Below are 27,400 nucleotides of genomic sequence, written 5' to 3' on the forward strand. Positions count from 1 at the left end.
TCAGACCCGGCGGAACACCTCGAACAGAGAGGCAACTGAGTGCATGCGGTAGAAAAGGTTCAAAGGAATGGCGAAATTGAGAACTGTGGTCCATATGCTGAAGCCAAATGTCTCCTGTTCCAAGCCGTTGTCGTATTGTGGGCGGCAGCCAAAGGCAGGAAGGATCCACAGCTGAAAGGAAGAAAGAAATTAAATGAGTTAAACCTTGATTCGTTCCCATTTTGGACACAGTGCAACAAGCTGTACACACACCAATGATATATTATCACTATAAATTTGTTGTGGCTAACATGTTGGCAAGCAGTTAAGTACTTACACATCCAGCAGACATGGAGCATTCATTTTTAAACTAAATTAAATATAAATGCTACACTACGTTCACCAGCTAATCGCTAACTTTGAAATAAAAAGTTTGGTTTGGTTTTTATTATTATTATTATTATTATTATTAGTAGCATGATTAGAGCAGCATTTAAACAATAGCATGACATATCTGATTCTGATACGAAGACATTTTGAATGAAAAGAAACATTATGGGAATGCTCACTGGAAATTTGAGTAAATGAGTAAATTTGAGAAAATCTGCTTTGGATCTAACATTCACTATTGTCATTCTTTAGACGTTTTACATAACAAAATTTACTTCAATCTAACAAAATAGAATTAGATTACATTAGATTATGTTAGATTAAATTAGATAATCCTTTATTAATTAAATCTTATCTACATTCGGTGATCAGTTTAACAGGTACAAATGCTTACCGAAATGTTGCACATCAGCAGGAAGACAGCAACATTCTTCAGGATTTGCCTCTTTATATTTGAGGGCTCCACTACTTTGTTTCCCACAGGCAGCGGCACCTCAGAAGGTTTCCTTGGACATCTGTACACCTGTCTGCTGTCTTCCTGCTCGTTCTCCATGGTAACACAGGGCCTGTCTGGGGTCTCATAGGCTCTGTTGATGATGCCATTGTACGGTGGGGCCAAAGAGGAAGTCACTGAAAAGATTTCTGGAGCAGCTGGTAACTCAGGGTCCTCCCTCTCTCCATCCTCTTGCTGGCGGTACAGGGACTCTGTGATGAAGAGGTTCTGGATGTACTTCTCCAACACAATCAGCAGAGAGTAGGTGAGGTTGGTCCAGCGGTAAGAAGGATTGCTGTTAGTGCCCAACACAGCGATTATGCTGCACCAGGACATGAGCCAGGAGCCGATAGACGACCCAAACAGCAGCTCTGTATCCAGCTGTCTGGACGGGTTCTTGGAAGTGTCCAGCGGTATGTGGTCTGCTCGGTATATGAGCAGACCTGAAGCACCGGCAGTGCACATGAACACCAGCATGATGATGCCATAAATGTAGAACATGGAAATGGCTGACTGGCGCATTTGGAGGGACTCCTCCACATGGGTGATGTAGACCACCAGGATCCCAATAGTGCTGGCCAGTGCAAGCAGACCCAGAATGGGGCCTAAGGTCAGGCCCTGGGTTTTGGTAGCCAGCCTTTTCCGGTTTGAAGAGAGGTCAATGGTCCGTCCAATGTTCTTCCACATGACGAAGAGCATAGCGGAGACGAAGATGTGGTATTCGATGTTGAATGGATAGAGATAGTAAAGGCTGCTGGAGAACATGGAGCAAGTGCTGGTGGTGCAGTTACAGTGAGGCTCTGAGTGCACTGCAAAAACAAATAAATCAGATGCAGACACATGAGAAATGTATCCACGTTTATGCTGCCCTACATTAACACTGTTTGTCTCAACGTCCGCATTAACAAAACCACAGCAACACGTTTCAAACAAGTCAGGAGCAACTAAAGACTGGGAAAGTTGTGGAATGCTCCAAAAACACCTGTTTGGAACATTCCACAGGTAAACAGGTTGATTGGTAACAGGTGGTAGTGTCATGATTGGGTATGAAAAGGGCATCCTGGAAAGGTCGTTCACAAGCACCGTTTTGTGAGCACATGATTGTATAAAGGATATTACTACATGGGCTCAGGAACACTGTCGTCAGTAAATACAGTTTGCTTGCAAATGATTAAATTCTGTTTTTAAATTACGTTTAACACAGTAAAACTTTTTTTGAAATCATGGTTGTAAACTGGCAGAAAATGCAAAAAGCAAAAACATCCCTACTAGAATAAGTGGGATAAATAAATGGTAGATTCTTAATAAACTAACACTGAGGCATGGGACCTCATATCTAAATGAAAATAGGTTCACTACAGAGCATATCAGCCTCTCACTGTGTACGGAAAAAGTGATTTACTTCATCTTCCAAAAGGACAGTGCTGACCACACTGAATGAATAGAAAATGCTGTGTCTCAGCCTTACACTGGTTTGTAATCTCCTTTTAACAGATTTTAAATTGTCGAATAAGAATGCTTTGAAAGCCTTGACGCAAAATTGACGCAACCTTTTTGGTTTGTGACCCAAACCCCCAAAGCAATGTTTGCTTGTCAGTGCACACTTGTCAGTGGAAGAGGTCAAACTATCCAGTAGTGCAGAAGAAAAAGAGCAAAGATTAGATGATGATTCAAAAAGGAAATAGAATCTTGTGCAGCATAAATATTGTATTAATAATCTTGTGACCCCCTCAGGTTTCTTCCATCTATTGTGAGGGTCCCAACCACAGGTTAGTAAACACTCCTCTGCACTGATGTCACCCCAATAATTTGGATCACCATGACAATGAAGAAAGAAAGCACAATATTTCTCAGCTGACACTACATTCAAAGAAGGCCCTCTAAGCCATTTCTTTTCAGAGTATTTGTGGTATAACTCTGACTCCAAAAAAGCTGGGAAGCTGTGCAAAATGCAAATTGAAACAGAATGTAAGCAAGCAAACTGTTACTGACAACAGTTCTACAAAGTCTTCCTGATCGCATGTAGTAATCTTCTTTATACAATAATGTGTTCACAGAGTGGTGAACCTCACTCCATCCTTGCTTATGAACGATTGTTTTCAATTGAGTATATGTCAAAAAGGAGGAGCAACTTATCACATTATGTTTTATTTATGTTTTACACTGCGTCCCAACTTCTTTGGAATCTCGGTTGTATTTATTATTTCTTGTTTTAATTTGTTTTAATGCTCTTAGATGAGAATTATTTTCATGGCAGCAGCCACTAAAATGTTTCAATCATGTTTTGAAAAAGATGTTTTGCGTAAAACTTGATGGTCAGCATTCATTGGCCATATTCTACTGATCTGAATTTTGAAATATCGCTGATTAGCTGACTGCCTGAGCATCTTAGGGGTTGGTGACAATGCATGTTTTATACTCCTTGTCAAGCCCACCATAACAAGCTGTGATAATGCTGTTGCCCCCATGAGACCATCTCAACAAAACCTTGCCGTGTGCCCCTCCCTCACCCTCTCCTACCCCTCATCCATTAAAGGCAACCACTATGGTACTGCACCCTTTAATTAAAAAGGGAACGGCAGTCAGGGTGCAGCCAGCCTCACAGTCAGCCGGATATGAGGAGGTGCAGCCGAACCCCCCAACCCTAGGCTTAGCTGTATCAGTTACTGTAATTGCAGCACCCTTGGGAGTAAGCAGCCTGGGGACAAAGCCGTCTGAGGTCAAGCGGGGGGTTGCCAAGGAGGGCTGGTGGTGGCTGAAGTGTGGGGAAAGGGCTGGGGAGGGGGCCTCAGCACTAGCAACAGTGTGTGTCTCCTGAAACCTAATAGAGAGACATTCGACACAAACAAGACCCACTGGGCTGCCGAGCTAACCTCCCTTCCCCTCTTGCAAACCCTCCTCTCCTTCCTTTTTCTTTCATCCGTTGAGGTGAGCTCTCAAGTGGACTATTGTACTTTTCTTCAAGGTACAAGCCAGCAATCGACCCCTTGGCCCTTACCTATAGTGAGGTTTCCATAGCCCAGGGCAGAGAGTCGTCTCTTATGGTTGTTCAAGAAGTGCTCGGCCTCTGACATTACGCCGATACACCACAGGAGGAGGTTGGTAAACACTGCATGGATTACACCAAATCTGAGGAGACAAACAGTTGACAACAAGGTCGATGACCAGTCATCTGAGAGCACGTGGCAGTGTTATGATACAGCTTGTCTTACATGCATCTAGATTTCATATCATGCACATTCTTTAATCTCTGGTGAAATGTGTCATGACTGTGATATCAAAACATGTTTTATTCATTTATGAGAGCAACAAAATTGATAAACAACAACTTGAGTCTTGCTAAATTCTAATATCACATATTTCACCTACCTCTCAAATGTTTCAAAGCTCTTGATGACATCTTTGATGTGAAACCAGAGAAAATGCACCTGAACAAAGCAATAAAGACAAGACACAAAACCTTTATATAAAAAGCTGCAGAAAACATCACCCACACTAGCTTATTAAAAGGATATTTTATAAACAGAACAATTATTTAGGACTCTTCACCAGACGGATCTCCCTTGCCATATGCAGTTACACTGAAATAACGTGGACAATGAGCACATTATTCAAAGACCTACCTGGTTAAAAAGACACAGTGTCTAACGCCACTGAAAGATTATCACTTTATTGAAATTAAAGTGGGGTTGTAAACTTACCTGCGCTACGGTGTGAGTTGCATGGATGACAGGATATACTCCGAGCACAGCCGACACACAAGACTGATAGCCAACATAATACCCGATTCGGAAAGCGTCCATAATCAGTGAAAGGAGTGCCAGGAGAGTCAAGCCACCTACCAAGAAGAGAAGAAATGCAGATCAAGTTTTTACTGCCGCTGATGAAACAAGAGAGTTCAACGTTTGCTTTGGCAATATGGAAAAACAAATCATTTTTCAGATTTCCTTTAATTTGTCAAACACAAACCCTTAGTTATAACCAAGACTGGTTTTGGATCATCACATGCTTGAAGACATAACCTGGACCTCTGTAATCCCCAAACACACTGAAAAGAACAACATCAACTTGCCATTTTACGCATTCGTGCGTAATCTTACAGACTCACCTCTTATCCAGCATGTGGTGGCGTGAACATCTTTCTCAGTCCGCGCGCTCTCTTGCCTGTCCCGCACCAGGATGTACCACATCATCCAGATCAGCTGGAGGATCATGAGGCAGGTGATGAAGGACAGCAGGTGCTCTTCCTTGACAGAGGGGCCATGGTGCGCAATAGCCAACATCAAAGCCGCCCCGATCAGCAGCACGTTGGTCCCGTACTGGCCGCTCAGGATCACTGCGTTCTTTCTCGGAAAGTCCTCTGACAAACTGCTTTTTAATTTGGAGAAAATCTTCTTGTCTTGCTCCGAGCTGGAGGACGAAGAGGAGCTGTGACAGTACTTGTTCAGACACATAATATCCAAGCCGCTGTGCTCCACCATAGTGGGAGACGTGGAGAAAAATCGCAGAGAAGTCAAAGTCGCGCGCTATAAGTGCATTTGAGGGAGGCCAGGTGCGTAACCCGTTGCTACAAGGTGGGGATTCAGCCGAATAGGTACTGTGCCAAACATGCTCATTCAATCTTCAAGGTCCGGCTCAGTGGTCACGCATAGTTTTCATGTCCAGCCTCGGTGAGGATGGACTTGATAGATGCCATTGTCATCTCGAAACCCTGAAACTGAAATATCTGGTCGTGTAACTGCAAAATGGGAGATTTCGTTTCAATCTTTGGTGATCCCAGACCCGCGTCCTCTTGAAACTCCCATACGTTTCAGAGAAATCACCGAGCTTGCAGTGCCAACCATTCACCGCTTAAAGAAGCAAAAGCACTAAGCACGGAATGATCCACAATAACAGACAAAAAAAGAAAAGAAAAAAAGAAAAGAAAGAAAGAAAAAAGAAAAAACGAACTTCGCCCAAATCCACCTCTTCAGGGCAGCTGCCAGGCAGTCTTTCCAAGTCTGCTGAAATCCTCTCAGGTTAGCTATCGGGTGTTAAGCACGCAGGCCTGCATGAGATGAAAAGAAAGATGACATTTCACAAACCTGTGATTTTTACAGGCTGGGGGCAAGTGACCTGTCCTGACAGCGCTCCAGATCCACGTGCCACCTCCTCAAAGCATCATGTCCAACTTGTGGTTCAGATGCGGTGGTTGAAAACTATGCTTTCATGGTGAAAAATCAGATTTCATTCCCCAGATTCACAAAGGCTTTTTGTGAGTGGATGTAAGAAGGAGAGCACTGAGACCATCAGCACGGAGAGCTCCTTCAGATGTGACCATGCAATCTCTGGCGCAACATAAATATCTTGGGCGGACGCGCGCAATCAGCATAACAAAAGAAGAACTGCTCACACAGACAGATGTGATTGGGGTGATGTGAGTTTAGGAGGGGGTGAGAATGTTACTCAGGAACTTTAAATCACTGATTTGTTTAAAAAAAAAGGGGCGCTTTTTTTTTTTTTTTTTTTTTTGAGAAACAGCCTAATTAAAAAGTCAAGCACAGTGAGTGAAATGAATACATGCGGTGGCTTCACAAGAGCTCCTATTCTGCTTTACGAGTCCTGTCAGCCAAGCACCTCAAAACACACACAAAAACATGCAGAGTGCAGAGCGAGTGGTTGGCGGATGGTTGGGATCCTCGTGCTTATACTTGGTGGTTAATTAGCGCAGCAGCAGCCTTTCACTTTATGAAACACCCTTGTTTTACTCATATTAGTAAATATTGTCAGTGTCCCGTAAATCTGCCTCGTGTGTCTCTCATTAAACAGAATGAACGGCCCATTACACTCATCAATACGTCTGGAGGGATGATCAAGTTATGCTCCCTAACAGCACATCTCAACACCATCCGCTCGGTTTCGATTTCTTGATCAGTGAGAATCAGCGCGATAAGGGAAAAGAGTCAGATCTATTCATTATCAGGGGACTTTAATGTGCGACTGATTAAAGTCAGAACATTTTGATTCAATCTGGAAGTGATGAAGCTCTCTGCTGTTTGCGCTTCAGGAGCATCCCGTCAGTGAATTTGATTGTCGTTTGAGGACTAATCAATAACAGTGTGATTCACTGTAAAAGCTTTATCTTCAGAAACAAACGTTTTTCAAAGCAAAGCAAAAATAATTTCACTCCAAATCAGATGCAAGATTAAACCTATTGTCATCTTTTAAAATATGATGCAGTAATATAGATTACAGAGCAAAAAAGTTGCTTAAATTGATCTTAATTTGCTACAGTTTACTGACCAGTAACACAGAATATATATAACCCTAACCCTCTGAAAGGAACAATTCTGCATGATTACTTCTGATACTGAAGCATTATTTCTAGATAAATCTGTACGTAAGTCAAATTGTAAATGCAGGACTTTTACTTTTAGTGGAGAATATGGCAGTATTGTTACTTTTACTTAAATATGTGTAAGTTGGAATACTTCATCCACCACTCGTATGGTTGAAACATCCTGCCATCAAACTCAGAATAAGCAGATATTAACAAAAATCAAAGAAGCTGATGAGGCGGAACACCAGATATATTGTATTTGTACTGTTTTCAAGTTAAAGGATTAGCAAATTTTGTTTTATACACCATCCCAACTTTTTGGAATCAGGGTTATATATACTGTAAGTCCGTTTTCTATGTGTACTGAGGACTAAATAAAAAAAAAATCAGTCTTTATGACGAACAGGTCAACACATACATACAGTAAACGGGGTCTGCAAAGCTCAGATAATACTGAGCAAAGGGATTTCCCATATTATAACGACCTTTTCTAAATGCAACTTCTTATTGGTGCCAACTGCAGCTGTATTGTTGTTGTTTGTATAGAAAGGTTCTTCTGCCATGTGTGTAAAATGGAAACAGAAACAACAAAAGCGTACATATATCTGCATCACCTTTTCTCTCATAGGAAAAAAAAAAAAGAGCATTATGAGATTCACAAGATATTGTAGTATTGCAGGGATATTGTACTGGATTACATGAGATTTACAAGTCTGCTGTGTTTATACTTAACATGTTGTGTAATTGGCCAGAAAGTGCAGAAATACATATGTATATATACAAAGTGAAATAGTGACCAGTTAGCATTTAATCAAGTTTTTGGATTTCAGAGCAGTTTTAGTTGCAGTCTCAGGTCTAACTTTCTGTATTAAGGTTGTGCTTCATCAAGAAATGATGACAATTTTAGCAAGTAGTGAAATTCATTGAAAAAGTTTATTTAAAAAAAACAAAACAAAACAGAATATTAGCAGATGTCTTCACATTCCTCACCACAAACATAAAAATAATTTAAAAACTTTGTTGTTTCATTAACAGTTAGAAATGGTAGAGCTTATAGAGTTTGAAGACAAACACTCAATCAATCACGTTTCTTGACACAGTTGTAATCATTAAGCGAGATGCTTTAAATCTCAGCACACCAACACCACAGTGACCCTACAATGCTCAGCCGCCCCTGCAAAAAACCATCAACACAGAAGAACAACAGCTGTGTTGTTTCAGGAGGCTCTGATATTCTCACAACTCCATCAGTCCACTGCAGGTGCAGGTCTACAACAGCCAATCCCTGGAAGGTGTGAAAGACGGAGAGGGGAGAGGACGGCAGGGGCAGAGGAGCACGAGGAGGTAAGGTTCAGGTGGAATCCGAGCCGCTGTTGTTGACCATGTGGTGAACCATTCTCTCAGGTGTAAGGGAGGCTGGCCAGCGTGTCCACACACATTTCAGCAGATTCACAGATATTTCTATAATTCACTTTACAAATGGAGCACACTGTCACCATGTTGGATGTATAATAGTGTAGTGCAACACTGAATAGTGTGAAACTGTGTGGGACAGCAATGTCGGGTATTGTATAAATGACATCAAAATATTTTACACATTCTTCTCCCATGGAGTCATTATTATATGCAGAGAATCCTTGAACTTGAGGCAGATTCTGCCAAAACACACAGAGGTGAAAGGGAAGGAATGGGATCGGCCATCACGCCCCTCTTCCTGTCACTGCACAGTGTACGTAGCAGACCTCACTTTTCTGCTGTATCTTTTCTATTGTAGTTCTATTCTAGTTTTACAGAACTGTCTATTTAGAGCAATTTATTTCTAAATCTTGAATAGTTACAATATGCATGTACAGTGACGTGTGAGCACAGAGGATGCTACAAATAAATCTGAATTTTAAAAGACAACTGTTGCTGACTTTGAATATGTATCTTACTTTGAAATGTAGGTTCAAATGTAGGCTGCGTTTAGTGTGTGTGTGTGTGTGTGTGTGTGTGTGTGTGTGTGTGTGTGTGTGTGTGTGTGTGTGTGTGTGTGTGTGTGTGTGTGTGTGTGCGTGTGCGCGTGTGTGTGTGTGTGTGTGTGTGTGTGTGTGTGTGTGTGTGTGTGTGTGTGTGTGTGTGTGTGTGTTGATAAATACATTTCACATTGGAGAGGAGTGTGTGGACAGATGGAAGTGTTACCATTAGTGTGTTTGACGTTGTTGTTGAAGAGCTTTCAGAAGGTGTGTTTTCTATATTGATTAGGGTGAAGCCTGTTAATGCAGCTGTCCACTCACATATTAACAAATATGTGTAGAAAAACTAGAAAAACGAAACACTTTACAAGATGATGTAAAGTTCTTCAAGCATGAAGCACTGGCATTAAATACGTAATGTGTGATGATACAAGATTTCACCTGAAAAGAAACATCACAATTTAGGGCCAAATAAAAGTGCATTTACCTGATTAAAAGACATTTTGTGAAGATTAAAATGACAGTGTATCATCCTCACCTGTCACATTCATCCAAGCAAAGAGATGAACATAACCACACCCATGAACTGTGTGAAGAGGATGAGTGGAGTGAAGAAGGACCACACTGGCCACAGAGCCATGTTAAAGCTGCAAGGGAAGTACAGTGACACTTACAAATATGCACAACTTGAATTAGTGTGTCACTGCTGATCAATTATATCATGCTAATTGCGAGCAGATGCCTCCTACACAGACACTCAAGAGTGCAAGCTTGGCACTCTTCCCAAAGTAGCATCCAAATGCACCAGTTTTGTATTAGACAGCTTCCCATTCTCTTCTAATCAGTGACTCCAGTCAACACAGACTCGTATGTAAATGCTTTCATGAGTTAAACAATGTGGGTTTGCTGATCACAGGACAAAGACTGCCGAGTGGCCCATCAATTAGTGTAACTGCTGAGGCTTGAGATGTCAGAGATTAAATACCAGCATTAACAAGCTAACAGGGCCATTTCAATTCACATTTGATCACTTAAGGCATTAACAGTCAGGATTATTGCCCTCCTCGGCCCCTCATCAACCCGACAATGCCACAGTGAAAAAATCAAAAGGTACAGCTAAAAATGTGTGATGATAAAGATCCCACCCCTCGCTGTGTTGGACTAAGATTACTGACTTTATCAATCTGTCTGTGGTTGATAATTACATATCAGCTGAAATTGTTTTTAAAGCTTTACAAACATTTTAGTTGAGAAATCCCTAAATTGTGGGACATTTTACAGATTTCCCTGGTGGAAATAAACTACCCCCAACAGGTCTCTGTCATTTCTGTGCTGCAATCTTCTTCAATGAGCTGATCATCATCATCTCACCTCTCATCAAATGCCAGAACACAATGTTTTATAGTTGATCTATTTTTTTCCTAATTGGAAAAACTACAGCATGCTAAGACAGTTTGCACTTGATTGATTTTGTTGTTCTACCTGCATGATGCAGCAATAAAGGCTGCAGTGGTGATGGGAGGAATGGCAGGGTACTGGTGGTCATAGTTCTGGATGCCTTTGAACCACTCCAGGTACACAATGCAAAACATGGCCAGAGACAGGCAGATGCCGAGGAGTACCAGACCCGCATTGAACCACCAACTGGAAAAAAAACAGGTTGAAGGGAGGAAAACGTATTCAAGACAATCTACAAGACACTTATTTAAACCATAAAAAATACATATTTATTTACTTTGAGCATTTCTAAAGTAGGGAATAGAGAATGAGTGAACAGGATCCACAGGGACAGTTTTTTTGTCTTCCTCATAACTCAGTCACCTTTTGATGTCATCGTTCTCCATGATGTTGCGGAGGAAATCCACATAGTAGGTCACACCTATAGATGCCACGATCCAGAAGATGGAGTGGCTGTTAATGCGAGGGAGAGGTTTAGCATCTTTTTCCTCCTGACCTGAAAGGTTATGGAAAAGAAAGACTTTCAGAAAAAAAAAGAGAAAGCTTCATCCTGTGAGGCTTTCAGAAAAGTCGAGATGTAAAAACAGATTGTGACAGATTGAATCCTGTCATTCTGAGTGACACTGAAAGGGTTTCACTATTGTGTATAGACTTAACTACCAAATATGAGATTTGTCTTGCCTTCACAGAATGTGCTAAATCCCCACCTTTCAGCTTTAAGCAGCTTTTGAGGTGAAACTGATAGCTTTCTTTGAGATAATCTTACTTCTCAGAGAGCTATTAATCTCTATAATTTACTGGTTGATTAAATGTGTCACAGTGTGTTGTTGGCTGCTGAAGTGCTTCGGCGTGCTGGTCTAACTCTGTGCAGAGTTCACGGTGAACTCCATGACCCAAACAAGAGTTGGCCTACATCTTTAATCAAAGCTGTGCCCAGTGGTCCATCTTGGATACAGGATATAAGACGATCCTCTTGCCAGAAGAACAAGTGATGGTATGTAAAATGGAATATACGCAACCATTAATAAAAAAAAAAGGGGGGGGGGGGTGATGACTGGACAAATGTTATGTCTGTTGCTCGTATTACAGTTATCAGCTTACACTGGCACAGAGACGACCCTTGGTCTGGGGACAGTGGAGGAGTAGAGTGTCCCTGTATAATGTTGCTCAGCTGACACAGCGTTTGCTCACAGTCAAAACAATCAAGAATTGCTGGATTTGTGCCAATGAGGGCCTCAAAGTCGTACAATTGTCTACTATACAAGCTGCCTACATCCCCACATGGCAGATATCTTTCTGCGAGAGTTTTATGAAGTAAAAATAAGTTGTCTAAAGTCTATTTAGTAAGAGGACTACACACTGGTCATTTAGTTAATCAGAAAAGTTAGCTAGCTACTTTTCTAAGAATGTCTGCTCTGGTCAGCCAGCAAGCTGTGCTTGTTTGGCATTTAAAGAAACGATGTCGGTGCCCAAACTAGAAGTTTGTTATATCCTGCTGTGTTTATAGCGTTAGCTCCACTTTGAGTGTTAACGATTAGCTAGCTGAACACCAACGTTGAAGTAGGCTAGTCCTGTTAGCCACCATGATGTTTCTGAAGCTTACCCTTTTCATCTTCGTCACCCGAAGTCGTTGTTTGCATGAGAAACTCTGCATCTCGCTTAAATCTATTCCGCAACGTTGCAAGTTCACTGTCATTTAGCATTGTGTTGATGCTAATATTAACTTGCGCCGGCTCTGAAGGCTAAATAGTGATTAGAAGGCACTTCCCGTTTAGACACGCGTCGCCTGTGTATGACGCACTAAAAAAGCGACAATTGTAGTTTTTTTTGCCTAAGCTATAACTGAGTTTAATGAACGTCAAAGCTACAGAAGCAAAAGACAAACGATACAAATTAAAATGGTTAGAAATAAATAAAAAGTAAATAATAATAATAATAATTTCAGTTTTTGACATTGCATATTTTCAATTATTCTTAATTTCCAGCATATTGTATTTATTTTATTATTGAAACTTCTGCTTATAAATAAACTGACATGGTCCCCATGAGTATAGAAAGCAATGCTTTGGTTTTCCTTCATTTTCACACATGAATAACTAAATTCGGCAAAGAGTAAGTGGTTATTCAATAGACAGACAAATATAGAACTTGTAAAGCATAGACTGTGAACACTACATTTACCAAAAGGGAAATATTATTATTCATTTGGTTCATTATCTATTCCCTGCTACAGAAAATGATATCTGATGCAAATAGCATAAGTAGGTCTACCCCAAGCCAAAAGTGTGTTTTGTGTACCTCTTCCACAAAGGCCATCCTCACACAGCATCAAACAGACTGGACCACCAGGCTGGCAGTGAAATATACCCTCAAAAGGGTAACTGAGGATATTTGAACAAGTCTGACGGTGCACATTTGCTCCCATCCCTCATAAAGTCAGTATAATGCATAGTAGCTGGCTGTATTCCAACGTTTATCTTGAATGTATACTTTTACATGGCGCTGGCAAGAATCTGACACTGCTCATACCTTTGTCCCATTTCACTCTCAATCGAAAACTCTTCAGCAAGGCAAAGTAAAATGAATAGTACTTTATTGTTGGTTGCGACCACTTTTTCTGTAGCAAATACTTGCAAATTCTCACTTCTGTCGATCAGCATTATGTTGCTAGTTTATTCGTCACATCTTAAAACTAATGCAGTCCAGTACAAGTGTCCTGCAATAAATCTTGCCATCATGGAGGTGTAATGTTAGGCTTTAGCTAGAAGCGTGTGTTTTGCTGGAGCCTGTAATTTGTGGTGCAGGTGATATTAATGGGGTAAATGAACCATGCTGGCATGTAGTCAGGGAAAACAAGTGTTTTTTGCTCACACACAGGGAAAAGCAACAGGGTCACCAGCTACTTTGCATCCATGAGAATTGCTTGTTCCTATGCAGATGCACCAGATAAGAGTCTTACCCCACACTGTGATGCCAATTTTTACTGGTCTAGTTCTTACTCTGGGGATTAGCGAGGGAATACCTGGTCATGTTTACCACCCCTCTACAATGGCACGAGCAGCATACAGTTGGTGCACTCACTGCTATACAGGGTTGTCTGTGTAATAACAACATGTAAGACAGACTACATGTAACTTTTGCTGAACGCAGTGGCAATTACAGGTCAACAGCTAAAATGTAGGATATCATATGTAGCAGATAAGCAGAGACGTGTTATATAGTCAGCAAAAAGGTTGAATAATGTTGGTACAGTAACATCTGTCTAAGCTTTGCTATAGCAACGAGAAGCTACTGGTCATACCAGAGCAAGTAAAGGCTGTAAGCCCACGTGTTTCCCATTAAACAAGGATGTATTTTGTTACTTGACCGACAATTAAAGACAAAATGTAAATTATCAAACATGACAATAGAGAAGGACCAAGTCAGTGGACTGTGTCAATAATGTCTGTTACACATCAATCGTAAGTTTGCCTTCTTTAGTTAACAGTAGCACTAGAAGCTAATGGTCAAACCATCTGCAAATACTATAGTGAAACTCAAGTGTAGTGACATGAGCAAGAGTGTTTCATTGCTTTTAAATTAAATGTTTGAAGAAAAAGGAGTTATGTCTTCTTTCAGAAATCACATATTCTCACTTTAAAACAAAAGGTACGTGTTTATTTGAAAAATGACATTGTTCAGATAGCTGTGGCTGCCACCAACACCAAAGGTCAGGGATGAAGCTGCCCTGTTTAAGACATAGGGCCGCACTAATCCTGCAGTATCTAATGTCAAAAACACAACGCTGATCTGCTGTTTTGCAACAGAAAAGACAGGTTTAGTTTCAGTTTTTCCGAGTATCCGGTGGGGTCTAGATTAAAACAAAAGCACTAAGCAATACTGAGTCCCACTGAGGACAGGAAAACACAATTTTAATACTCGAAAACTTGAGTAACAGCTTGACTAATACCCAAAGTATGCAATATACAATTACAGGTAAGCAGTGTGATGAATGAGCATCTGTGTTAAACCTGCTGGGATTAGCAGAGCTTCATAAAGCTGGGCACATTTCCTCCTGTAGCTTGTGTGTGTGCATGCGTGTGTGTGTATACACAGGGTAAAGAGGCTGCTCATTCTAGCGGTGGAAAATCAGACAGCATTAAAACTTCACCTGAGGCTGACACCAAGCGTCTTGCTTCTATGGAGCTTCTGTGTCCCGGGCCAAGTGAACCCCGTTCGGGGTGCCGAGGAATGTGCATTAGCTTCGTCCCGTGTGAGAGTCAAATTCACCTCAGGTGCACCTCTCCCGTTTCCCTTCCCCCACTCCAACATCCAATCCCACAGATAAGGTGCCATTTCCCAGCCTTACCGTGGGCTTGGAATGTGGAACAGAGCAGCCATCTGTCACAATTGTCATTTCATACATTAAACAACACTGACAGGTTGTAAGGTAATTTGTAAAAGTTTTCCTCATGCTGATTTAACAACTGCAATTGGCAAAACTACTGAACAGAAAGAGGACATGTTAATTCAGTTATAAAATTAATGAATCTCTGACATTATGTCATCTGTATAAAAACATCCAAAGGAGGATGACAGACAACAATAGCATTTCAATCTTTTAAAGTCTATGAACAACGGATATTTCATGCCAGACAGGTGAGATAAACATATCTACTTTAAAAGTCTAACTCGGTCTTTCAGGACTCTAAATTTGGGATTGTTGCTGATCTTCTTGTTGAAAAGTGCTAGCACCTCCTCCTCGGTTTTAAAATTTCTGTCACTGGTGAAAGAGTAGTACGCTGCCAAAACCTGGAAAAAAGGAAAAAGCTCTTACAACTCAAATATTCAATAATATTTACAAGAACAACGTGCTGAGTTTAGGAGTCAAATGGGACAGTGTGCAAACAAAGAACTACAGAGTCCACAGAGTAACTGAAACACTCCTTGCCTCACCTTCTTCCTGAGTTTCTTTACTGGCAGTTCCTGGTCAGGTGATTCTTTCAGTACTGCCTTGATATTTCCCTTCCAGTTGAATTTGCCTGAGAGTTAATAAGAAACATAAATTAGCTACTAGAAGGGGAAAAATTCACTACAGCCATGTTTCCACTGCATGGCACAGCTCGGCTCTACTCGCTTTTGGTACCAGGTGCTTTCTCAGTTTTGTATTCACTGCATATAGAACCCCTCATGGCGGGTGGGATTCTTAGCTAATCACCATAGTGATTCATCTTAAACGCAACACAGACTCAGGAACAACGGAGGATATGGAAGAGATGGTGTTATTGATTCTGTCTGCGGCTCTTTGTCAGAGCGAACAGGCAGTCGTTGTTTCAGGAAAGGCTGAATGCAGCAAGGTAAAAAGCTACTGAAAAAAAAAAATCAAGAGAGTTTGGAAATTACATTAGTCAGCAGCTGACAACAACTCTGTGTTCACTCTGTGTAGCCTAACTGACGAGTCAAGTGACGATTCTCTCACCAATCAGTGGTCTGAAGTGTTTTCACTCCATTGTTTTGGTTCAGCTCCTTTGCAGACTCAACTGAGGTGATACCAAGGAAAGCACCAGGTTCTAACTTTTACCAGTAGAAAGCCAAAAAAGAGCAGGCAGATTCACGTAGAGTCGAGCTGTACCATGCGGTGGAAACACAGTGTAGGGTTCATGTCCTCACTGGCAATAAAAGAAGCGACACTGACCCCTTGTGGCTTTCTTCCATCACATCATTACTTATTTTCTAAAAGATGTCAATCAAAGTCATGAAGGAAAGCATCAGACCTTTGGGGACTGCTTGATCCTCAGTTTCCTCAGTCTCCTCTGCAGCTTGGTCAACTGAAAGAAAGGCAATAAAACATACATTCAGCAAAACACATGTCATTATAAAATCTAATAAAAAGATTGTTTTCACATGTTTAAAAAAAAGGAAAAAAATGTCCATATTTATGGAGTAAATACTTTCAAAACACAAGACCATAAGAGCACAGTCAAACAAAGTGGACATACTGAGCATATCTGAGCGCTATAACAAATTTTACCAATACTTTAAAATAATTTACATTATTATCAACATTTGGTGACTGAGAAAACATCAAAGCTGCTGATACAAATTTTTACCCATTCCACATTTTAATATCAGTCAAGCAAGGAAATAGCTTTTCTTAAAAGCCACAAATTTTCACTAGAACTAATAAGAATAAAAAGAAATAAAAACCCTGGCGGATTAGACAGCACTGTGCAGTGAACAGCATCCAGAGACAGACTGTGGGTAGACTTTAGAAAACTGTCTTACTTGTCATTTTTTTCTTGCTGGATGGGCCATTTTCATCCCCGTCGTCCTCACAGCTGCGCTTCCTTTTTCTGTCCTTTTTTTTCTTTTTGCCTGCCTTCTCGTCTTCTGGCTCCTGTGCGACTGTCTTTTCAGCACCTTTCACAGCCTTCCCATTCTTCTGCTGACGGGCCTCTTTACGCTCCCGTTTGTTCAGTTTCTTCTTCTCGACGGCTGGGTGGCCGTTCTGCTTCCCATTTCCATTAGCATCTACTGTGACTTCAGCCCCTGTCTGTTTAGCTTCTGCAGTCTCCTGGGGGGCCTCAGGAGGCTGTATGATTATAGGTGGTATCAGACCAGAACAACATACATATCTAATACATGCGTCACCCTTATTTAAGAGGAAACATTTGCATTTAGAAATACCAAAATTGCTCCAATAGCAGACAACCTAGATATGATAATAACTGGGTAAGACAAAGCTAATAACTGTAGCATGTTTTTCTTGTACTTCATTCAAGCTACTGAAAGCCTCTAACTATTGAATGCAATTCCTTTGAATTTGAATTAAATAAAGTAAAACCAGATTTTCACCATTTCGGCTCTATACTGACAGTAACTAATATGCACAGGGAAGCAGTAAAACAAACAACGATTAAAGTGACCTTTAAGCAGAGTAACTTACATTGTCAGCTGCAGCCAGGATGTCCCACACTTCCTCGTGAAGATTGGTGTTTGCTATTTTAAGACTGTTTCTCATCCAGTTCTAAGGAAATGTCCAAAACATGAATATTAATTAGTTCATGCATGCATGTTCCCACTGCTCACACACAACACAGGGAAGACACAGCAGCTCATCACATAGTTTGATCAATAAAGCATACAATTATTAGTACAGACTAAAGTGAAACCAACCTGAAACTTTGCCTTCTTTCTTGGGACGTTATCATACATACTGACTTGTCTGAGCACATCCTTCAGTTTTGCACTGACTCCAGGTTTGTTCATGGCTTCATGGACCCTCTATGGGAGAAGAAATATCAAGTTAGAAAAAAAAAAAAAACTTTCCTTCTGGACACGTTAACATCGTTTCACTACATGTTACCTGTATCCACTGCTGTTGTTTCACGTCTCCTTTGTTTGCCTTAGCCTCGTAGCCTTTGCCTCCATACTTCTGATCTTCACTGATACATTTATTGTGGTTCTTGTAGTCATCACCCCTGTTCAACAGGATGCCATTACACACGTGGACACTGTGAGTTATGAGGTTGTCCAGCTAGCCGGTATTAGCTAAACAGAAAAGAAGAATACAGTAGAAACTGGGTCATTACCAGAAGTCTTTTCCACAATCGATGCAGGACAGGACCTGGCAGCCCCGGCACATGTTCACATGTTTATCAACCTGAGCTTTTTTCAGGGATTCACCACAGCCGTTGCAGGTGAAGAACACCATTTTTAAGGACACGTGTGACTGACTGAGCTGTTTAACTGATTCAACCCAATCTGCTAACAAGGTGTAACTGAAACTAACAGCCCGACAGTGTAAACCGAAATCGGTTCACTCCTCATACGAAACTGGGACCCGACTGTCCACAGTCAGGATATTACAAGCTAATGTTAGCCGAAAAGATAGGTAACGTTAGCAAAAGCTAGCTGATATTAAAGTAAACCGAAGGCTGGAAGTAGTGGAAGATTTATCGAAGCGTATAAAAGATGTGAGCCGCGGCGTTAAACTCGTTTTGTGATCGTTCCATGCGCATAAACTTTTCAAAACACACGTGACCACAGCAACACTCGGTAGCTACATTAATAGTATTCCGTGTGAACATGCATCCACACAAATGTTCCGAGCAGAGCGGCAAAAAATTATGTACAAAGCCTTTTCTTGCATTCAGTTGCTAAATGCATATGGCGACTTTAAGCATGCCCGCTAATGACACCAACCTGACACGTTACAATATATTACACTGTCACTGCTTCTTAAAACAATCGTCCATCATGTTATCTGCTGCATTTGGATGAGCCGCGCGAAATACCAGTTGTACTAGGAAATGACGTAGTATTGTTACACTTGAAAAGTGACCTATCATCCAAATAAAAGGTGGACACTTCAGATGTAGGTTTGGACTTATCTTTTATGACAACATTACTGAACTGACATTATTTAAAGAATAATTTAGAAAATGTAATTCTCGAGGCAGTCGCCGCCGCAGTGATTCACACCACTTACCACCTGTGGTTGGTTAGCATAGCTTCTTAGTTAGCCCGTTAGCAGTTCTTCGTCCAATTTTTGCATGGTTGGTCTCGTAGCACAGCCACACTGGATTCTGCGCGGTTGTTAAATCATATATACTGTATGAATGTTACCATCTGAATAGTGTTGTCAGCGCTCGTTTGCATCACTTTTAATATGGTTGCATTCCAAGGACTAGCTAACCAGAGGAATAGTTAACTAACATCTCCTTAATAAGAGATTTGTTGTTTTTGACATGTGTCCCCTTGGTTAGCTTTTTGATGGAGAAGTTGGACCGGAAAAGTTGGACCTGAGAGGTTTAGCAGCTGAGTGATCATGGACACCCTGTCCAGCCACAGCTCCTACCTGCTGCAGCAGCTCCAGGAGCAGAGGATTCAGGGGCTGCTCTGTGACTGCATGCTGGTGGTCAAGGGTGTCTGCTTCAAAGCTCACAAAAATGTCCTGGCTGCTTTCAGCTCGTATTTCAGGTGCCTTTATGTCTTTATATATTTAATGTTGTGACACATCAGTGAAAACATCATTGAATCAATGGCATGTTGGCTGTTTTAGAGTCACACTGTGTCAAAAGTACTACTTTGATCTTTCCAGGTCTTTATTCCAAAACTCCCCCAGTCAGAAGAATGAAGTGTTCAACTTGGTCATCCAGGATGTCAGTGGCATCGGCCAAATATTGGACTACATGTACACGTCTCATCTTGACATCAACCAAGATAATGTTCAAGCACTCCTGGACATTGCTCAGTGTTTGCAGGTTCCAAACATTCAGAGCATGTGTAATGCTTTCCTCAAGCCTTGTCCTCCACCAGTGGAAATCCCGTCATTTTCTCTCCCAGGCATGCTGAGCTCTGAGCATGACTGCCTCTTAGGGAGCAGTCTTCCTCATGACGTTGACCTCAACTGTTCCTCTGAAACCCAGAGGCCTGGCTTCAGCAGTGACATGGACCACAGCAAAAGGATGCCCGTCGCTGTGCCTAATAGCAGCTCAAACTGTGATGCAGCCAGCAGCACGCAGGCGCCCGTTGAAAAGCAGCTTGTCCATGGTTACAAGCTCCGGAACTTCTACAGTAAGCAGTACTTCAAACAAAATGCAATTCAGACTAATAGCGCAGCGTCAAATCAAGGCCCAGGCCCTTTGGTGCTGGTGGAGGAGCAGCAGTGTCAGCTCGGGGTCAGCCAAGGAGGCAGCCACACCCCTGTATCCTCAGGAAACACAGCCCAGCCCAGTCCTCCCTGCACATCTGTGGCAGTTGAAAAGAACCCCGTCACCTCTTTAACACCCTCTGATAATTTAAACACTCCCAACTCTAACTCAGCGGACTCCATGCTTAACAAGCCAGTGCGTCCAAAGAAGGCCGTGTACCTGAAAAAGTACAACTACCTCCGATCTCAGAAGGCTTTGGAGGAGATGTTTGCTGAATCAGTCAGTGAACCTGTCCTCAGCTGTCCCAAAGAGAGTCACCAGGAAGAGTCTGTGGTCCAGTCTGGAGCTTCAGAAGCTCCCGTTGAGGACCTTAACGCAGACAGGGAGGAGGTTACGGAGACACCAACAGATGCACAACTTCCCAGTCCTCCACCTGCGATCCAAGAAGAGCAAAATCTGAAGACTGTGCCAGAGCCTGCGCAGCAGACAGGACACAAGCAGTACTGCTGTGAGGTGTGTGGGAAGATCTTTAAACACCCGAGCAACCTGGAGCTGCACAAACGCTCACATACCGGTATTTCCTGCTTATGATTTCCTTACAGTTGCACATGTTATATAATAATATATTCCAGTAATGATTGTAACTTAATTGCAATACAATTTTCAGACACAAAGCTGCATTTTTCATTGCAGGTGAGAAGCCCTTTCAGTGCAATGTTTGTGGGAGAAACTTCTCACAGGTATCGCCTGGTGTATTATTCTGATTTGCCACAGTTATTCTTAGAAGGGAAAATGAGATATCGAACTGATTTTGTTTCACAGGCTGGGAATTTACAGACACATTTGCGGCGACATTCTGGAGAGAAACCGTACATCTGTGAGTTGTGTGGTAAAAGGTGAAGTACACTACATGTGTCCATTTTCCTCATTTATATTTCTGGATCTGTATTTTTTTTTCCCAGTTTGCTGCTTATTGTAGTTTTCTATGTCCACCCTTATGAAGGCAAATTGATTGATCGTTTCCAAAGATTGGTAGTATATAGAGTTTATATTGTATAGCAATAATAATTCAACGTTTTTATGAAACTGTCTTAACCTTACATGTTCAGGCAGTAATGAAGAATTTGTGGTGATGACTGACTGATTGAATAAGAACAGGCTCCATCTGAGTTTAGGCTCCATTGATATGATATTTTCACTTTATTACACAGTCCTAATGGCCCCCACAGCTACCTGTAAATTGAATGTTTGTCTGTGTTTTCCAGCTTCACTGCATCAGGAGATGTCCATCGTCACAAAGTGGTCCACACAGGAGAGAAGCCACATCTGTGTGATATATGTGGTCGAGGTAAATAACTGTTCTAAACAGAAGCAATTATTTCCTTAATTCAATGATTGAATGATTGTCACAGAGCCAGCTGGAGACTTTGGACACATTTTGTGTTTATAAGGCTGGTGTGTTTCTTTTACTGTCTTGTTGCTCAGGATTTAACAACTTGAGCAATCTCAAGGAGCACAAGAGGACTCATGCCACAGACAAGACTTTCACTTGTGACCAGTGTGGGAAATCCTTCAACACGCACAGAAAGCTTCTGAAGCATAAGGCCCGTCACATTGGGGAAAAACCACACAGCTGTGCCACCTGTGGTAAGGAACAGACTCTGTTAGAAGTATTGATAGACAGACAGAGTTGCAATAAAACACTTTTATTCTAGGGCTGAAACAATTAGTCAGTGGACAGAGAATTAGGACTTCCAGTTTCTCTAGCTTGAAATACACGTGAGGGAGCCGTCTACACCATGATTAACCTTTTGTATTGATCACACCACATGAGCAAGCTTTGACTGCTATTTGCCTTTTTTTTTTGTTTGTTTTATGAGTAACTGCTGACTGTTAGATGTGAGTGTCTGTTTCCTTATTCCTTTTACACAAGGAGTTTTGTGGTCATTTCCTGCTGCAGGGTCAATAATGGTTTTGACTCAGCTGAGTCAGTCTCTTAGAAAATGCATAAAAGGCATAAAAAATGCACGAGAACCTGTATAAACCCTGTAAAACTTCACCTAGTTTTAGGTATTTAAGCATTTTAATTCCAGTATTTATTTATTAAAGTATGTATTTTTTGAATTCAGTATGTATTATAACTAATTCATAGTGTTTTTTCCCCTCAATATGTGTTGTTAATTAATGCAGGGAAGTGCTTCATTGGCTCAGGGGACCTGCAGCGTCACATACGCTCACACACTGGTGAGAAACCCTACATCTGTAATGCCTGTGGGAAGAGCTTCACCCGCTCCGCGATGCTGAGGAGGCACAGCAACATGCACTGCAAGGGTGCTCCAACCGACAGCCCGGTCACTGACAACTCTGACCCACCTCGCAGCTCAGATGGAGCAGCCTCGTTCCCCAAACCCATCAACCACAGTAAGCCTCATGCTGCCGCCAGCGAGCAGCATTTCCCCAGCGTGATGCCCCATGCAGGGTTAGAGAAACCCTCGCCGTCTCCAACTTCACCAACACAACCAACAACACACATAGACACTCCACCTCCCAGCATGCACCTCAGCCCAGCTTCTAACCCCACCCCCCTTCCAGAGCTGCGCTCGCTGGTACCCCATCACCTCCTTTCATCCAGCCACCAGGAGAGAAGTGCAGCCCTGACCGCCACAGACCACATGAAGCTGGCCAAACCGCAGCTGTCTCAGGAGGCTGCGTATGGTCCGTATGTGGAGAACGGGAATATTTCAGTGGAGATGGGCAGAAGTCTAGTGGGGCGGCCCTACCTGCCTCCCTCAGACAATCACTGCAGTTCCCTTACGTCTTCGAGCAGGCCCAATAGTGGGTCCTCCAGGTCCAGTGAGGGCCAGTTTATCTCCAGTGTAACTCTGTGGGGTCTGGCGATGAAAACTCTGCAGAATGACAACGACATGGAGCAGTAAAATGTTGCGTGGTCTTTAGATAAGCACAGCATAGCCAGCTCAGAGCACTTTTCACTGATGTGAATGTTTGTTTGTTGATTTTGATTGCCACCACCTGGCTCTTGATTGGTTAAAACCGACGTGTCACAGAAACATGGCCGCTTCTTTGATGAAGCAAATGTGAGATGAAAGTGTTTCTTAGTTTTTGTTGAATTAAAGACATCAGGAATCTGTCAGGAGATGGATGAAAATCGCTGTTGTGCTGCTCTAAAAGCTTCCAAGGGTGATGCTTTTCTGGTGTGTTTGTATATACTGCACTGCACTGTAAAATGTAAACATGCAGACCTATTTTCAACTGTCAGTGTCAAATCTTGGTGTACTATACTGTATATTCATATAAGAATAAAAGGTGCACATTGTATTTAATGTATATGTCCGTGTTATTTCCTAGAAAACATTTCTCGTCACATATCAACAAATCAGTTGGTGTATAAAAGTTAAATGTATTTTCTTTCTTTCATATTTATTCTGATAATAATATCAATCAGTCATTTGACTCACTAGGTTAACCATGCATCAAACAGATTTTAATTAGGTTGAGTAGGTGAATAACTGCTCAGGAGTTTTTCAACCTTGTGTGACTCATGCTGTAAGTGCAACAGAAAGAATCTACATCCACAGGTTTGTTCTGGAGGCCTTCACTGAGCAGTCATATCCAACAGTTGTAAAGTGTTATGCTGTCAAATAAACTACAGAGGGAGCTAGAAACCATGTGCTACAGGTCATGTTGGAATGTGTAAAGAAGATTTGGGCAAAAAAGCTCAGATCATGTCATCATCTTGGTGACAACACTTAATACAAGGTATAATTCATCCTTTGGAGGGCACAAAAGCTAACACTGGTAAATTGGTGTATTACGTAATGCTTGTCCACTCAGACCAATTGCCTGAATGAATGTTGCTTATGGCGTGGATTTGCGTTTTTAGGGAGTATGTTGGCGACATAGCTGTCACCAGTCAGATTCACACTGACCACACATCCAGTAAACACCGTGCTACATCACTGCAGCATGTGGGACTTGTAAACAGGGCACAGAGTAGACAGCATTCACCACGAGATAGGCAGCTGATAATTGGCCATCATTGTCACAACACACAGAGCCATGCCTGCTGCATTAGTTGCCTAGCAACACATAGGATAAGTGTGATCATGGTGTTATTTCTCCTTCCTTTGCATCAGCTTCCCAACCACTGATGGACAAGAGACGCGGACTCTGGGTAAGAAAGTGCACTTGACCTCTGACGCTTCACACCCTAAGGGGAGCTTTTGTGTGTCTGTGTATTACTCGTGTTGTGGGGTCATAAATCTGTTTAAACAGTCACATTGTGTGGATTCGTTATGGGGACAACACGCAAGAAGACTTGGGTAAATAGCGGTTATGTTTATGGTTAGGGTAAGTCTCCAGGAAATGAATGTGAGTCTATGTAATGTCTCCAGAAGTGTTGGGAACACGACTCTGGAACACTGAAGAATCATTCAAAGCCTGGTGAGCTTGAGCGTGTTCTCACTTTATGTGAGTGTGAAGAGAAGCCTTCTGTCCTTTACGACTTGGATGCAGAAAGCAACAGATAAAAGTATCAGAGAAATGTGCTGATCCTCATCAGGCATCAATAACAACACCATTCCTGAAGATTTACAGTCTTCATCATAACAAAAGTCACTTCACACATACCCACCATGACAGCTGATGTAATACCCAGGAAGTGAGAGAGCCTTGAAACAGTAATGATTCCTGTAGTTTATCATTGTACTTCCCTGACGTGGGGGGACTTGAGAGACACAGTTTAAACAAATAAATGGTCATAATCTGTCATAATCTGACTTTCAGTCTCTAGCATGGCTTTAACTCTCAGTGCCACGCAACATACGCTTTATGTTTCATAGCTCAGTGGTGTTTCATTAGACCCTCCCTACCTGGTAAACCCACCCACCCACATCTGCTCACCTCCACCAGCACCAGTTTGTAACACAGGTGTTCTGTTATTCTGTAGTCTCAAAGGCCAAGATGACATGGCTGGAAGTTTTTTATTGATGCCAGCCATTAGCCATGTGAGGTCTCAATATAATTCCTGTGAAATATATATTTCAATGTAAAAATTGTACAGTAGCATACAGCAGACAATACATGTGTATGTAGACAGGGTAACTTTTTCCCTGTCCAACCTGACCTGAATATGAGGTTGGGCGAGGTTGATGTCTAGGTCTTGTCTGTAATAGCTTTGTGGTTAAGTTTGCCATTTATTTACTCTGTAAATATGTTCTCTTGAACTTTGTGTAATATATCAAAGTAATATTATATTTAAACTGACTGTTTAAAACCTCAACAGTAGTAAACAAAAAATAATAATTTTCCTTGGTACATACAAATCAAAAATCAAGCACTTATAACTATGATGTTGATAGATGAGGGGAAATAATATTTCAAAGGATGACATATCAGCCTTATCTATCTCATATCATAACTGTGGAAACCAGCATGTCTACAGCAGATTGAAATAGCCAAGAATTTGAAAGCTTATCACAAAATCATTTGCATACATTATAGTATTCAGAAATGTATTTTCATCTGGATGTTCAGACACATCTGGACTAAAGGAAATACTGTGCTTCTTGTGCATTCATTACATGGTAATCATCATACCAGTGTTGCTATCTGACACCAGGATGGATGACTTTAAAGGGGAATTCTGTCTTTCCATGACACCCCCCCGGGGCTCCCTCTCTCCATCATGCTAAAGTTAATCCTAATTATGCACGCTGTCTAACTGGTGCAGAATGAGACCAGGGCTAATGCCATTTTACCCAGAAACATTTCCAAAGCTCATCTTTTGTTTCGGTATCTAATCATGTTTCATTGCTTTGTGTTGGTACAGGCATATGAAGATCGGTTTAATTAACAAGTTAGTGTGAAATGTATGAATCCATCCAAATGCAGTCGACTGTGACATTTCTCTGCAGAGAAGGAGCGGAGAAGGAGCAGGTTTGCCTGAACGTCTGGCAAAAATGTCATATTTGTCATATAAATGTGCACCTTTGACAGGTCTATTTGCACATTCTAAAGATTCTGTTCATGTTTTTTTCTCTCCAACATGAAGCATCCCTCCATCTCTTCATTCTCCAATGACTACCACAACAAACACTCTCCGCTGCCGTTTGAATGTCATGAATGTTTCTGAATACTTCTACCTCCTCTGCCACACATTCATCGTTGTTATTATTGCATTTGAAACTGCATCAGCACCAGAATATGTGGACGTGCTCTGGCAGCAGTTCCAGCCAAGCGGTAATTGCTGTGGAGTTGCGGTGTGTTGCATTGTTGGATGAGATGGATAAGTGTCTGACCTAGTCTCTCTGCTATAATTCCTCCTTGTGTCGCAATATGAAAGAGGCTTAGGCAGAGGAGAAGAATGGCGATTGTTCCTACTGTTGCTCTGCTGTCTCTCTCTGCTCTGTTTCTTACTGCTTCTCTCACTTCTCAGATGCTACCTGCTTAGCTCCATCTGTTCAGATTTCCTCTCAGGGTGCCATTAATGTAACACACAACTAGACAAGGTCTATTATACCATATCGTGCCTTTCACAGGTTAATTTGAAGTCATCATCAGGTTCACCTGCAATGAGGTGATCTGTGTGATGAGCTAAAATGCATGCATCTCCTGCAAAAGGACATGTGAATATGCACAGTCACACCCTGCATCTTTCCCCCGACTTATTGTCTGCTGTTTGTCTTCCTATCATGCTCTTTTTCTCTTTTACACACACACACACACACACACACACACACACACACACACACACACACACACACACACACACACAGTGGCCTTTAGCTACTGTACCCAGGTGTGTTTCTCTCTGGGTCTGCAGTACACAGTTTCTTGGGATGCGTTTAGACACTTGTCAGTGTGTGACAGGTTATTCTCTGTTTCCCCCCTCAAGCAAGAAAGCAAGGTCATTTCAGTTCATACACAAACAGTAAAGCTTGGGACAGTTAGGAAACAAGGAGTTTTGCAGCTACATATATACAGAGCTTCCTATCCTCATTTATGGTACTGGTTGTATTTTGAAACTCCAAATATTACAGTAACACATTGAGGGAAAGTGCAGTGATTGGCTACATCTGAGATCCCTTCAGGTGCTTTCTGTCTATTTGTAGATTCTCATTTCCCAGCATGCTTAAAAAGTGGCAGCAGCTCT

General features: G+C 41.7%; 4 protein-coding genes across 5 annotated transcripts; 1 reads left to right on the top strand and 3 right to left on the bottom strand.

The window, feature by feature from the left end:
- Positions 1 to 5,573, bottom strand: otop1 (otopetrin 1). The gene is made up of 6 exons (XM_070959601.1): positions 4,971 to 5,573; positions 4,564 to 4,700; positions 4,232 to 4,290; positions 3,861 to 3,991; positions 764 to 1,671; positions 1 to 171 (listed from the first exon to the last, which is right to left on the bottom strand). The coding sequence occupies exons 1-6, from the start codon at positions 5,341 to 5,343 to the stop codon at positions 1 to 3; spliced, it is 1,779 nt and encodes a 592-aa protein (XP_070815702.1). The 5' UTR covers positions 5,344 to 5,573.
- A 2,522-nt stretch (positions 5,574 to 8,095) lies between these two features.
- On the bottom strand, positions 8,096 to 12,384 carry tmem128 (transmembrane protein 128). The gene is made up of 5 exons (XM_070959095.1): positions 12,198 to 12,384; positions 10,958 to 11,090; positions 10,619 to 10,780; positions 9,675 to 9,783; positions 8,096 to 9,577 (listed from the first exon to the last, which is right to left on the bottom strand). Exons 1-4 carry the CDS (start codon positions 12,295 to 12,297, stop codon positions 9,684 to 9,686), a joined length of 495 nt encoding a protein of 164 aa, XP_070815196.1. The 5' UTR covers positions 12,298 to 12,384; the 3' UTR covers positions 8,096 to 9,577; positions 9,675 to 9,683.
- A 1,842-nt stretch (positions 12,385 to 14,226) lies between these two features.
- Positions 14,227 to 18,642, bottom strand: lyar (Ly1 antibody reactive homolog (mouse)). The gene is made up of 8 exons (XM_070959470.1): positions 18,166 to 18,642; positions 17,940 to 18,054; positions 17,750 to 17,857; positions 17,520 to 17,600; positions 16,859 to 17,165; positions 16,348 to 16,401; positions 15,530 to 15,615; positions 14,227 to 15,385 (listed from the first exon to the last, which is right to left on the bottom strand). The coding sequence occupies exons 1-8, from the start codon at positions 18,285 to 18,287 to the stop codon at positions 15,248 to 15,250; spliced, it is 1,011 nt and encodes a 336-aa protein (XP_070815571.1). The 5' UTR covers positions 18,288 to 18,642; the 3' UTR covers positions 14,227 to 15,247.
- Positions 18,643 to 18,890: 248 nt separating this feature from the next.
- On the top strand, positions 18,891 to 23,570 carry zbtb49 (zinc finger and BTB domain containing 49). Of its 2 annotated transcripts, none has more exons than XM_070959471.1 (8): positions 18,891 to 18,950; positions 19,342 to 19,555; positions 19,677 to 20,803; positions 20,923 to 20,969; positions 21,052 to 21,125; positions 21,495 to 21,577; positions 21,715 to 21,876; positions 22,420 to 23,570. In XM_070959471.1, exons 2-8 carry the CDS (start codon positions 19,404 to 19,406, stop codon positions 23,163 to 23,165), a joined length of 2,391 nt encoding a protein of 796 aa, XP_070815572.1. In that variant the 5' UTR covers positions 18,891 to 18,950; positions 19,342 to 19,403; the 3' UTR covers positions 23,166 to 23,570. The 2 variants fall into 2 exon arrangements, with proteins under 2 accessions (XP_070815572.1, XP_070815573.1); XM_070959472.1 differs by having other exon boundaries at positions 18,897 to 18,950; positions 19,372 to 19,555.
- Positions 23,571 to 27,400: the final 3,830 nt, after the last annotated feature.

This window comes from Chaetodon trifascialis, chromosome 3 (assembly GCF_039877785.1).
Source record: "Chaetodon trifascialis isolate fChaTrf1 chromosome 3, fChaTrf1.hap1, whole genome shotgun sequence".
NCBI classification, from domain to species: domain Eukaryota; kingdom Metazoa; phylum Chordata; class Actinopteri; order Chaetodontiformes; family Chaetodontidae; genus Chaetodon; species Chaetodon trifascialis.